Source organism: Aulostomus chinensis, chromosome 14 (genome assembly GCF_037954235.1).
Source record: "Aulostomus chinensis isolate RoL2024-O1b breed Wild chromosome 14, RoL_Achi_v1.0, whole genome shotgun sequence".
NCBI classification, from domain to species: Eukaryota; Metazoa; Chordata; class Actinopteri; order Syngnathiformes; family Aulostomidae; genus Aulostomus; species Aulostomus chinensis.
In genome coordinates this window covers 3,084,153-3,098,148 of record NC_141333.1, presented here as the reverse complement: position 1 = coordinate 3,098,148, position 13,996 = coordinate 3,084,153, and the positions used below count along the sequence as shown (strand labels likewise).

The following is a 13,996-nucleotide window of genomic DNA, read 5'->3' as shown; positions in this document are numbered from 1 at the left end:
AATGAGCTTGAGAAGAAAGTAGCACATTCCCAGACTGAAACTTTCCAAATTCCCAGCTGATTTGAATGACTCCTGTTTCGGCTTCCCTGGCCCATGATGGACGGCTCTACCAAGTTTCATGACAATTGGCCTGGTAGTTTGTGCGCAATCACGCTGTGGCTTGTGATGAAAGACAACTGCTTGTAAAAGGAAAGAAACCCTCTCTCAACATCTATAAATGTATATTTCATCAAGTAGGTCAGATGGTGAAGCTGATTTATCCCTGGTGAGTCACACAGAGCACACCTATAACTCTAGCCTGCAGGGGCGGACTACTCTTCTCCATGAACGACTATAAACAGAATGAAAATCAAACATTTATGACCCCATTCCTACACTGCAGCAGCATCATTCCCAAGAAAACCAGCATTCATGAGTCGTATCTGGGCCACGGGTGGGATGCAGCCACCGCTATGACATCCATTAACTTCTCCTGTTGTTGCAGTCGTGTAAGGGAATGAAGGACAGTGTGCATGTGGGTCAGAAGCCTGCTCGGTAGACACAACATAAGCCTGTCTGGGCCAGGAGATGGCAAACACAGCGGATGGACGCACAGATCTCAGCGCGGATGTGATTAGAAGCCAAGCATCAAGCACGCACAGTGATGATGACTCGCATCCGCGGTTATGAAAGTCGAAATTACAGTAATGAAATTTGAAAGAAGAGGGAGGCTAAACCGGTGAAGGAATTTATTTCTGGGAATCGATGTTTATCATGGTGTGGTGATCAGCAATGGCTGCAATCATGTTTACATTCTTACCAGGAAGGAAAAGACACATTTTCATCTTCATTGTGCAGCAGCGGGCTGCAGTTTCCTTCTTGACTGACCCTAAACAAAGAAAAAGAGGCTGAATATGCATGACACGGAGATCAAATCAATCAATCATCCCTGACTGCTCTCTCCGTATCCCTGTTTCCATCGCTCTGAACCGCTCCCATCTCCTAATCAATAGTAAACACAATACCCATGGTGCAGCGCTGCCATGAATATGGATCTCAGGCAGGAATGGGAAGGACAGTTGATTGCTGGGTTGTTTGGCTCAGACACAAACAACAGCAGCAGTGCAGGTTGACTGTCTGCAAAAACAACATATCACAAAAAACAAAGTATTAAATGTTGGGTTACTCTGACATCGCAGTTGATGCTGTGAATGTGAATGAATGATGAAAAGCTGCAGCACGTCTGGACATTCCAAGTTTAATCAGACCAAATGGACAAAAAAATTAGGGTGGGAGTTATTTTGCTGGCGTTGTGTGGAATTCAGGAGAATTTGGGGGGCTGCAGTGTGTGATGGGGGAGGGGCATTACAAGCATTTTCATTGGGTACAAAATCAGTACAAGCAGATGAGTGCAGGATGAGACAACAAATGTGTGAAATGATTCTATTCACAAGAAGAGACAAGAAGAATTTTGGTGGGTTTTTTTTTATCTGGCTTCTTTCCAGGGATAATAAACAATTAACCAAGAGGATTAAAACTGTGAAAATGTATTTTTCATTTCATGAGACCTTTTTAAATACGTAGCTCCAAATGAAAAGTAAGTATTAATCATGGCGTTATTGTTTTAATGTTGCCAGTGAGCAGCAATTGCATGATGTCATTTGAGGAGCTATCTCTGTTTATCTCTGGCTGCTCTATCAGTCAAAGCCAGTTACCATTGTATTGCCCATTTGTGAGTTACGTCTGATTTCTAGTAACACACAGCAGTCTGTTGAATAACAGGAGCTGCCACCTCCTGATATTGACATTACTGACTGTTTGTTATGATCTCCTAGGCAGCAGGGACATTCATACGGTGTGTAAGTCATGTTGACAAGAGTCAAATATCAGCGCTGTTGTTGTGTGGCAGAGGTGACGTTTCGCAGCTCGCCGCTTGGCTACAGCAGCAAGAACAAGGCCGGTCAGCGGCAGAGTTAATGATTATCTGGGATTTCTCTGGAGCCGGTTCCGCTGGTCACAGACCAGTACAACTGGGAGAGATGCTTTTGTGGTGGTAAATTATTCATGACTCTCTCTCTCTCTCTCCCTCTAATAGAAGCTTTTAAAAGGTTTGTCATTGCACTGTTTGAATCAGTGCATCTCCTCAGGTTCGAGGACATCTAAGGAGCCCATGTGCTGACACAAACACCCTCCAAATGTACGTGTCGGTGACATTTGTGCCTCCTATTGGAGCAGCAGATCCCATTCACCGACAGGTGACACGCTGCAGCACATGAGCTTGCATAGGATTTCATTGAGTGTGCTCAACTGCTTCCCCATAAAGCACAACTGGCTGACATTGTTGGTGCCGATTGCCGTGAAATACTGAATGTAAATATGAACTGGAAAGCTTGAATACACACTCGTCATCATGTGAAGGGGAAGGAGCAGCGATTGCCGAGAACTCAAAGGGAGCCAGCGGGTGAGATAGCATTGATGAAAGGGAGACAGTGCCTTCCTGTAAATGAAATTCTTGACACTGAAAAATATAAATGTAAGTCTTTTATTTTTACAGTTTCCAATAGACTTTTTTTTGTCACTGAAATATTGGCCTCGAATTCATATCACTATGAACTTTGACCTTTTTGACGCCCCGCAGACCCGGCAATGGGTCGAGAAAAACGGTACCGGATTAAAAGTCCACCGCTTTTAATCAAGTGAAGTCTCTGCCTGGTTCTTCGTGTTGTCCGTGTGCTTTGTGGTATGTCTGTCATTTGTGGTCCAGTTCTTGTCAGGGAGTCAATGAATGGATTCAGTGGTATTTCTGATGATCAGATAATTGGTATCATGCTGCTATCACATGTCTAATCTAGACAAAACAAGTAGGCAAGCTTATTTTCCTTTGCTTCATCACCAGTGACTCAGTCGTGGTGGCAGTCACAGTGCCCGTGACTCTGGGAGAAGATTCTCTGAGCTCCAACCGGTCCAGACAGGTGGGATCAGGCAAATGCTGAGCGAGTCTTGATCCACCTTCAGTCAAACCTCCACAACCCTCAGAGCTGAGGTGCACTGAGGAAATAACACAGAATAAAAAAAGCTGGCGCTGTAACCAGCTTACATCACTAAAGAGAGAAACAATCTCTTGCAACCTCCAACGTGAAGCAAAAGTGAAAATACAGAGACAACAGAGTTCAGCAATGGTGAAAGGCGCAACATTAATAACCGTTCTCCCGAGTCACGTGCGGTGTCAGGTAACACGTCACATCTGAGCTTCTGTTGCTTTTTTATCACAAGTAGGATTTGATCCGTTTTGACCGTGTAGACGTGGTCCTGCTGCCTATGAAGGTCATTTTAAAATGGAAGCGGCTACATAAAGAAGTGGAAAAGTCCTGGCAGCTGCTCTTAGTAGCAGAAATCACCAAAGTAACGGAGCATTATTATGCAATGAAGACCACCGAAATGATGATCAGCCTAAATCCCAGGACAGTTAGCATGTTGAAGGCTCAGCTGACCTCGGTCCAAGCAGGCCCCTGGGAGCACTTGCTGATCATCATGTTGACGACGGGGGAACACACTCCAGTGGTTATTGTTTAACAGGCACAGCGAGCATCTGGCCAGGCCGGCGACAGGCTGCTCCCCTGCTCCCCGGAGCGCCATCCAACAGATGAGAAACAGGAGGTTCCACACAGGACACAGGACTCACAAATAGCCCGGCTCTCTGTTCTAAATTTGGAAGTTACAAGCTCACAATTACAGATATTGTAAAATCTGATAACCCACTCAACATTTATGATCTTAGGTTTAATCTAGATATTTCCAGTATTTGGAGAAGGTTGCATAACTAAAAATGATTATATAAACACATTATTATAACCACTTTCGAGGACACAAATCCCTAAAAATATATAGTGCTTCTGTGGTGCAAAATTGTAAAAAGAAAAAAGAAAAAAGTGAGGTCTATCGCAAAGTAGGTCAATGATCCTCATTTGTCCTGTAACAACGTTCCTCCCATCCTGTCACCTGCGTTCTGCTTGGAGTTGGTGGAACAGAGGTCTTGAAGGAATGTCATGTATGAGCGTGTCTAAGCATGCTGACGTTATTAATATTGGGATCTCATGTGCAACATCAAAGCCTTCTATTACTGAATGTGAGATCGCCGCCGTGCTGTGTTGAGGACTTCCTGGAAGCCATTTCAAATAGCCGCTGTGATTGTGACCCCGTCCTCGAACGTTTTTCACATTGAAAACAGTCCTTGTTGTCCTCAGCTCTACTGTTAGCAAATCTACCCATGATGCTTTGCATGGCTATAAGAGGCTGTTTGCAGTTCCCACACGAGAGCTCTCCTCAGTGGAAAAAACAATATTTCAAGATAAAACCCTGAGGTTAAGCTCTAGAAAGGTTTCTGCACCCAAACCATAAAAATCAAATCAGTTCAAGGAGGCATTAAGTGTGCTTTTTTTCTATGCTGAAAGATGAATAAGAACGTGAGAGTGATTCTATGTAACTTATAACACTCATCATGAAAATCAAACGGCACAGGCTGCATCAAAAGGCCTGCACACAGCTCACAACATCCAAAATAAGCTGAATCAATCATCTGGCCCCTTTGTTTGGTTTCCCGTTTGAAACATTCATTTCTATTTCTGCAGCTCCGATGGCAGGGATTTTCCGGCAATTCATCTTGTCTTTTAAACGTTGCCTTACACTCATTCATCAAACGGGCTTTCAGCTGCACTCCTCCAGTCTTCTGAGTCACAGGGACCTTCAGGAAAAAAAACAAACAAACAAGCAAACGTAGTGGCGGGAAACATTACAGAGCCTTCCAGCGGCAATGACCTGAGGATGTTGGGCTTTTTACATTTGAACTTCCCCAACAAGCAGATAAGAGGCCCGACAGATCTGAGAGTGGTCGCTTCTGCCGGTGTAAAGTCATACCAGAGCTGACGGGATCCCCTTTGGTCTCCATTAGGGTTATTGACTGAACATACGCATCAGCACATGGACAGAAGTTCTCACATAAAGAAAACTTGTGTGTTTAACTGGTGTGTCATCAGGACAGCTGGTCTGTGTGTGTGTGTGTGTGTGTGTGTGTGTGTGTGTGTGTGTGTGTGTGTGTGTGTGTGTGTGTGTGTGTGTGTGTGTGTGTGTGTTCGGCAGCTTCATGTCTACCGTCTGTATTGTGAAGTGATTTGCGATCGGGAGCACAAAGCAAAGTTAATTTAACAGCTGGTGAATGCTTCATGTGGAAACAATGAGGTTTGTCCTCCTCGTTGCAGCAAGCGGAGAGTTAAATTGTCTTCCAGAACACAATAGATTAGTCAGCCTCCATCGTAGTACAAGAAGTTAGAAGAGAACTTCCCCCTGAATGACAACGTGGTGCTGATTCAGTGTTCTGAGGATCTCCATCAAGGGCAACATGAGGTTGAGTTGGTGCTACAGCAGCCCACAACGGTTGGAGCGGAGTCCATTTGAAGAGAAACGTCAGGCTGCGGTGCCAGTCTCCTCAGCCAGGAAGCAGACCCGAAGACGGCCGTGTTAAGAAGAGACGGTTAGCATGTAGCATTCAGCATTCTGCTGTTTCCCTTAGCAACAGAGAGCGTAGAAAGGAGACTGATCGCCATGGTGACCCTGTCCCGAGCTGTACAACCCTGAGGCAGTACAAAGAATGCATACCAATGTGAAATCATGAGGCATTTTACTGCTACCTAAGTAGTGAAGGGGGGGCTGTTTATTACAGAGCATCAGCAAAAATAGACATTCAAATAGAGAAACAACCAGGAAAGCAGGAGAAGGTTTCTGGTGACATGTGCGTCCTACAAATTAATTTTACTGCTTTTCTGGTCAATCAATTTTAATGATCTGTTACTTTTATGACAGTGTAACTGATGATTTTGTTTGGTTTATTTCGAGTATGAATGTGACAAGCTCATACAGGACTTCCTCTCCTGCCAAGCTCTGAGGAACGTAACCCCTTCAGCAACACCCTGATGGGTTTTATGACTGCATTCACTGCTGCTTACCATATTTTAATTGGTCAAATAAAATAAATCAACATGGGATGGATGCTGTCCTTCCCAATTGGACCAGGTTTTCTACAGACTTTATTTATGAAGCTGAAAGCATTCTTGTCCATAAGGCCTCATCAATCATTTGTTAAAGATAAGAGGAGTGTCCACCACTTCCTACTTTCTATGTAAATGGAAGGCTGTCCACCTCAGAGGGAAAGATACGAATCACAAATCCTCATCAGGATGGAACTCATAAACACATAACCTGCCTGTGGATGGTGTTTCTGTCCTAGGCTGCTCTGTTTCCAAGCCCGGGGTTTAAGTGAGGTATCGAGAACCCTCATTTGATTTATATGTCATTTTCTCTCTCAATACTTCCCGGAGGGAGGGTGACATCAGCGCATCCTCCACAGAATGGCTAATCCCAATCCTTCCACCTCATTTTAGCGTGAATTGCGAAAGGAGCATGCTGAGTTATAGATGAGCTTTCTATTCACCACAGCTGAGCCCAAATGAAACTGAAAACCTGAAATAGAGCCTGAGATGACAAGAATGTCCAATTTCAGGAATTATAGGGCAAAAGGGCTTAGTTTGAATAAAGATAATATGGAAAGGATTGTAGGTTGAGGTAACACAAGGCCCGGACACACAGGTGTCCCTGACTGGCCTCCGCCTCTGTTCTGCTCCAAATGTAGTGAAGCAGGTCCAGAAGTGTGAGATGTGACTTTTCATTTGGAACTCATACATCCAGACAAATGTCACTTTATCAAGCGTTCTTTGCTTTTGCTGCTATTCAGCATTGCCACGGGCTGGAGATCAGCCAGCCAGTGGAGCGGCACATCTTCTCTGTCCTCACAATTCAGTTCACCTGTCGACATCTCAGTGCTCCTCAGCTGACACGGTTTCTTCTGCATCAGTTAATGCAAGCGGTCAGATAGATCTGGACTCTTTTCACATAGAAGGCGCTCTCTGCATCTTTTTCAGTGCCATCATCTACAGCATGTGACCCAGTTCAGGACATTGAACTGCTGCAGACGCTAACCGCCAAGCTCTTGTTAAGCAGACTCACTAGCAAGCTAAGGCAGGATGAGTTGAGCCGATGTAAAAGTGCTTTTCATATCAGATCTCCAAGTTTCCGGCGCTTGGCCTGAGAGCGAGTGCAGGACGGGAGTGCAGTAAATGGTTTGTATTTGTCTCATGATTTGACTGAAACAATTCTACCCACCGATACATTTTTGGTGTCATTTCTTCCCGTACAGATGACTACATCCTCAGTAACAAGATGCTCATTGAAAACTTATGTCAGAGATAAGGCCACCCTATTTCTTAAATAAAAATGCGTTGTAATGTGAAAAAGATGGCCAGGAGGCTTTTCAGAACACAAGATGCTGGTGTTGCTGCCCGGCTACTGAGCAGCTCGATTCATTCTTTAAACTGTGACAGACCGTGACCGTGCTGCCCCTCCTTCAAAGATAATCCAGTCAAAACCAGGGATGAATGTAACAAAATGGCTGAGAGTGAAGACATGCATCATGTCCTTTACAGTCTCGGTTTTAGATTTGTAAAAACCAATGAAAACGGTTTGTAAGTCAAATGAAATGTGCCTATGTGAACTTTCAAAGTTTCGCTAAAGTACTGCAGTATTGAACATACTCTTGGTAGTTAGTTAGTTGCAGGGGCAGATTGACAGCCTCTAGTCTCGTTCCTGAGTCGACCACGCTTGTATAAATCCATCAAATCTCACAATTTCTCATTCACTCAAGTTTGTGCGTCTCAGAACCGTCGCAAATCAGTGGAGAAAATCAAAATAAGGACATGCAATGACATCAGCACATCATCATGATACAGAGAGACGCCCTTGATTTTTTTTTAATATGTCAGTAAAGCTGACATGTGTATTGGCCCGCTTTCACTCAAGTTTCTCTTCCTTTGCTCATCATGTGATGATGAAACAGTTCATGAATGATGGGCTTTTTTGGAGGGAAAGAGGAGCGTCATATTGTCAAATTCACAATATTTACATGAGGTTGTTTTTTTTTCCGAATACAAAATGTCAACACCATGCAAACTTCTTTTTCAGATCATGTTATATTCTGTTATTATCCAATAGCAGCCAAATCAGTTGTAAAAAAAAAAAAAATCAGCAAAAAAAAATCCAACAACGTGCCCTCCCATGTTAAATACCCTGTTTACCCGAGGTACTTCTCTCTTGGAGGTACTGGCATTCTCTCTCAGTGTTTTCTAAAATGAAAAACACTGTTAAAGTCTTTAAGTCTCTGAAACTGACTGACCTACATTCTTGGATCAAGGGAGAGTGAGACGTCCTATGTCTGTGCGTTTCTCTTTAGTGGTCACCTGTGTGAGAGAACCCAGCAAACGTGAGTCCGGTGGAAAGCTACTATACAATCTGGAGAACAACAGTACGTCTGTGTGGAGGAACGTATGAGAGGCAACAATCACTTTATTGCTCCTCATACAAAGAGAGTCTCTGTTCCTTAAAGGTTTCCATTCACCAAACAAGGTTTTCTGAGAAATCACATGTTCTCACCTGCAGTCACATCTGTGCATAGCATTGTTTCTTATCGTGATCCATTATCAAATTATGACCATGAACCACCTCAGCGCCCTGCAAAGTCTTCTTTGTTGAGCTGAAGCTGCTCAAATGGGCTCCAGAAAGGTTGCAACAGGGAGCAAAACCAGAGCTAAGAGCTAACATGTTCGATGTTTGTGTCACATCCAACACGTTCCCCACAGTCACGTTCCCTCGTATGAAAACACATCCATTACAGTCTGGTTAGCTTTAGGCTAAAGCCTCACTTTGTTAGGGGAAATGTTGTGGCTTGGTTGTCATGACTACGATCATAATGAAAACAAATACTGGTGTCTCAAACACAACCTTTATTCACAGTAAAGACTAAACACCTGCGCTACATCCTCAGGCACTGGGTGCAGGGTCAGTGGGTCTGTAGCTGGAGCCTACATGCCCTTTGACCTCTTCCTCCTCTTGCTCTTCCTCTTCCTCCTGTCACGGCAAATGTGAGCGAGTCTGTAAATGCCTATCTTATTTTAGAGTACTTTGAACACAGAATGGCACTCAGGATCAAGGCAGAGTGTTTTTCCTTTGTTAGCATGACTGCTACATTAATAAGAAACTTGTACTTTCTTGACAACAGGAAGAGGGACGACAGGCCTTCCAGCAGAGGTTGGTTGCTTCATTTGTCCTCCGGCCAGAGGGAGAGATCTTGTTTTTGATAGTCACTGCTTTGCACGTCGATAGAAATCTTAAATAAGAGCATGAAAAAAAAAATCGAGAAAAAAAAGCATGTGGATAGAATAAAAGAGTCAGAGTTCTGAGTTTGTAGCGATTCTTGCAAACATTACAAGCCTCATTCCATTCATCAAAGACAGGAAGTTTCAGCGACAATGAAGAGGATGAATCACGTCGAGCTTGTTGATTGTTTCTCACTCCATCGCCACCGTCTAAGAGCTTTAGAGACAAACTGCTCTTGAACACCTCACGGAAGCGTTCATTTACCACATGTGCCTGTGAATGGATTCGCCGCATGCTCGAAGTTTCATTCAGAGGAGGCATTTGCTCTCTGAGTGCCGTTCGTATGCAGACGTTGACCGACAAACAAGACACGGTTAGCTGGATCAGATGACGCTGTTGACTGACCCACCCTTTCACCGTTTGGTTACATCAGTGGCACAGAAATGAGGAACGAGTTGAGTTGTTTGTGTCTGTATGAGTTGCATCAGCCGGTCTCAAGGACAGTGAATCCCTGGCCTTCAGAAAAACCCTCTGCTCTTCAGCTTCTTTCAACTCCTTTGTATTAACTGCTAGCTTCCGGTTGTTCTTTATTATGGTGGTGGTACAAGTGCTCGAAAGTGTGTGCTGACATCACACTATTATGCATATGAGTAGGTGGATGGGTTTCCTCAGGCTAGGTGGGCAAACCTTTGTGCGTTCCTGGCAACAAATGGAGTAATTAAATCTCTCCTCGAACAATGATCCATGACAGGTGACTCAACCTAATCGGTGCTACAAGGTCTCAGTACACAAAGCTCAGCCAGGCTGGTGTAACGCAGGCGTTTTACAGTGCTTCATTTACTTTCTTATACCTGATTTAATACATGTCCATTTAGTCACGCCTTCCAAACAGACTCGTGTGAACATGTCCCTTCCCCTGCTACTTTAGTAGTTCAGGTTGGGTTCAGTTTTTGATAGAAACCAGATTAAAGGAGGAATATGGGGAGCAAACAGTTAGGGTTAGGGTTAGTTGACCCAGTTGAGCACTCGATGACTGGAAGCAGAGGGTTTCCAGCTCAACCAGACTGGCCTCAAACCTGCCAGCGTGTGTGGAAGATCCCTGCTCAACAAACAGCAAACTGGCCATCCAAAATATGCCAATCTAACCTATTTTAGACGCGAATGCATTTTAGAGTTTGGTATGTTGCTGCAAAATAACATTCATTTCTTCATTGTAGTGGAATGTAAGAAATATTGTTTAGGAAAGTGTTAGGCAACAGACTTCTGTTTAATGGAGGAATGAATTTGCGGCTGATTTCATCTATCACGCTGGGCCTCAATTCCTTGAAAGCGCCGCTGGCTATTAACTTACATAAGCTAAGTGGCGGCAGCACAATGTTTCCACTGTCATTGTGGAAGTCCAGCTTTGATGCCCTTTAATGCTCGTGTTCCTGCGTCAGCGCTGGCTCTCATCCCCATATTGACAATCAAAGAGAAATAGTATGAAAAATGAAATAAAATTCCATATGACAATTTTGTTTTACATTATGTTTTAATCAGATATCCCATCTTTGCTGTGGAAATGTGTCAGACCAGTGACAAAGCTTTGCGTGTGTCCCATAAACTCTTTTATTATCTAATGACCCTTTAATCTGAATTATAGGACTAACAAATCCTAGATAAGCAACCTGCTGCTCGCCATACGGGGAACGGCCCCTCACCTTTATTGTGTCAGGCAGTCCGCTGTACATCCTGTCTGCCTCCAGTGATATAATTAATTGGAGTAGGGCTTTACATTCCCATCATTCCTTGGAATGAACACGTTTATCAGGACCATAAAGTTGCTGAGAGAAATTACATTTATGAACATTTCTTCAGTTATGTCCGCCTTTGTGCATCGACCAGGGGAAGAGGGGATGAGCCATTTGACATGACTGGAACTTGTTGTTTCGTCACCTAATTATATCATCCTGAGGACAACCTCAGGTTTCTCAGAAGAGTTTTATACAATCTTGCTATGAAACAGACAAGCGAAAAACTAGAAATAAAACATCCTGTTTGTGCACATCGTGATGGGTTTGTCAGAGCAAGAAGCTTCTTAGGTCATTTTTGTGCCTCAGCGGAGCCTAAATTAATGAAACCGTTCCAGAGAAATCACGTTACTAAGACTTGGATGGACGTGCAGACACACAACCCCAGAACATCCAAACAAACGACAAATCGTATCACTTACTTCCTTGCTGGAGGTAAAACTTTACCTTTCCGTCACCGATGATAAATAAAAGATGACACAAGATTATTGAACACATGAAATATCAGTGAGGAAAGCAAACAGTGAGAAGCTTAAACTCGACACATTTCCAGTGCACGTGTGATTTTGTGTCTTCCTGGCAGATTGACTCAACCCATAAACAGCCTCTCATACTACACACTGAGTGGGTGTTTTTGCAGTTTCACCTGTGCAAACAAGTGGTTTTTAAGGGACGAGAGAAAACAAAACTGTACGAGATACACTGTGTGTTGTTTTCAGGGACATTGAAGAAAAATATAGCATAGGATATCATTTGACAGTAATTTCCCAGCCTTGTCCTTGCATATCCTGACTTCATCATCTCTCTCTCCTGCTCTGTCTCTGGTTGGCTGTGAGGGCTGATGACACGTTAGAGGCAGGGGCTGGCAGGACTATAAAGTCTGCGCTCCGGCTGGATTCAGACATACAGACAATCTCTTTCCCTACTGAGCTCTCTTGAACGGATACTTAACCATCAGCCTGCTGAGACGCGTCCCCTGCCAGCGACAACCCGCTGCCATGTGTAAAGGACTAGCATCGCTGCCCACCTGCTGCTTGGAAAGGTACATGAAGCTTCCGAAAGAACCGGCTGATGTTGGGGGACGTGGATTTCCAGGACATCTCCACCAGCACAGCCTTGTTTTGATTGATTTTGAGGAGATATTTTATGCTATTCATAATGAATTCATCCAGCTGCTTTTGATTGCTGTGCACTGGTCAGGGAAGATGCATTCAAGGTCTTGTGTGAAAAATATATCTAACCAGCATATTCTGTTGTTACAGGGCCAAGGAACTGAAAGCAAGGCTGGGAAGCATTTTGCAAAAGCCATACTGGAGTTCATCCTGCTACAAAATAGGGAAAAACAAGTAAGCATCCCTCAATCATTGCAACTTCAATAACCGTGTTTCAGCATTTTGAATTGTAGGTTAAATCTAATCCTGTCCCATCTATTTCTAGGCCAACCATGGAGGAATGCCTGAAGTGGAAAGAGTCCTTTGAAAAACTCCTGTCCAGCAAATGTGAGTAAATCCAATATTCACTCAATTGCATTTGTTTAAAAAGCAGGAACAGTTCTATGGATGCATTCTGCTGCTACGTGCATCCCCTGCAGGACCATTTTCTACCATTTCTAATCACGTTTCTCTTCCTCTCTTCCTTCAGATGGACTGTGTGCCTTCACAGCCTTCCTGTTATCTGAATTCAGCGAGGAGAACATTGCGTTCTACTTTGCTTGCGAGGATTACAGGAATACTAAATCTCTTGCCAAATTACCTGCAAAAGCCCAGAAGATCTATGACGAATTCATCGGCAGTGAAGCTCCGCGGGAGGTATAGAAAAACTCATCTTAGAATCTTTGATCAGGGTGATTGCTATGGATTTACTGTGAAAAAAACCACGCACCAGTTTAGATAATATCATGCACATTTTTGTCAGTGATCGTTTCACAGACTAATCTATGTACTTGTCCCATTTTCCAGATTAACATTGACCATGAAACTCGTGACATCACCAAAGCCAACATGCTTTCCCCGTCACCCTCCTGCTTCGACCAGGCCCAGCACAAGATCTACATGCTAATGGCCAAAGACTGCTACCCTCGATTCCTGCGCTCGCCGGCCTACAGAGATCTCGTCAGCCAAGCCAAACCCAGCGCCAAGGCCGCCAAACAGCCTCAGCAGGAGAAAAACGTGTGAAAAAGTCACCGTCCGCCGCTGGAAGCAAGCAAGCACCGAGACTGTCGTGAGAGCAGCACGTAGGAGGTCCTACTCTGTAGGCTCTCTCCCTACACGGAGGAAGGAAGACACAGGCAGAGGAAAACAGGGAAAACTGGAGGTTGATGCCTTAAGTGGGACGTAGGGAGAACACGGGTGGCGTTCAGGATGCTCAAGTCTGCAGACAATCACACAGGAGGGCACAAGAACTGAGAAAAGCACTTTTATTTGTCTTTAGGCAAACATTTGTGGTTGTTATGTGCAATGTTCTTCTGTCTAAGTTGTACACTGTTTGTGAAAAGGCATACTTTATGATTTTGTATTTATTTGTATTTATTTGCCTGTATTTGTTGCATTTTTTTTTACAAAATAAACTAAAATAATGTGCAATATAATGTTTTAATATTTATATCACAACTTTCTTTTTATATAAAAGTAAATAAACTAAATTATTTGAAAAATAAGATGGGTTTTTTTTTGTTTGTTTGTTTTCATTGAATGTAGCAGATCCACACACTCATATCGTAATAATCCTGCACCAGCAGTACTTCAATTAGCCCACTGACACGGAAACACAATATACAGTGTGCTCAGCCCATGAAATGTCAGGGTGCACATTTAATTTTTATAGCCTACTTTATCTGATCTAAAATGACAATGACACATTTTATGGCCTGCTGCACTCATGCTTGTTGGGAACTGTGTTCAACTCTGCTCGCTGTCATAAAGGACTCACAATGACAGCATGCGTCTGTTCAAGCTGTCCGTCTGTCCTCC

General features: G+C 43.7%; 1 protein-coding gene across 1 annotated transcript; it reads left to right on the top strand.

Annotated features, from left to right (window-relative positions):
- Positions 1-11,922: 11,922 nt before the first annotated feature.
- On the top strand, positions 11,923-13,668 carry rgs16 (regulator of G protein signaling 16). Its single transcript, XM_086223463.1, has 5 exons — positions 11,923-12,069; positions 12,290-12,373; positions 12,465-12,526; positions 12,669-12,835; positions 12,986-13,668. Exons 1-5 carry the CDS (start codon positions 12,026-12,028, stop codon positions 13,199-13,201), a joined length of 573 nt encoding a protein of 190 aa, XP_086079589.1. The 5' UTR covers positions 11,923-12,025; the 3' UTR covers positions 13,202-13,668.
- Positions 13,669-13,996: the final 328 nt, after the last annotated feature.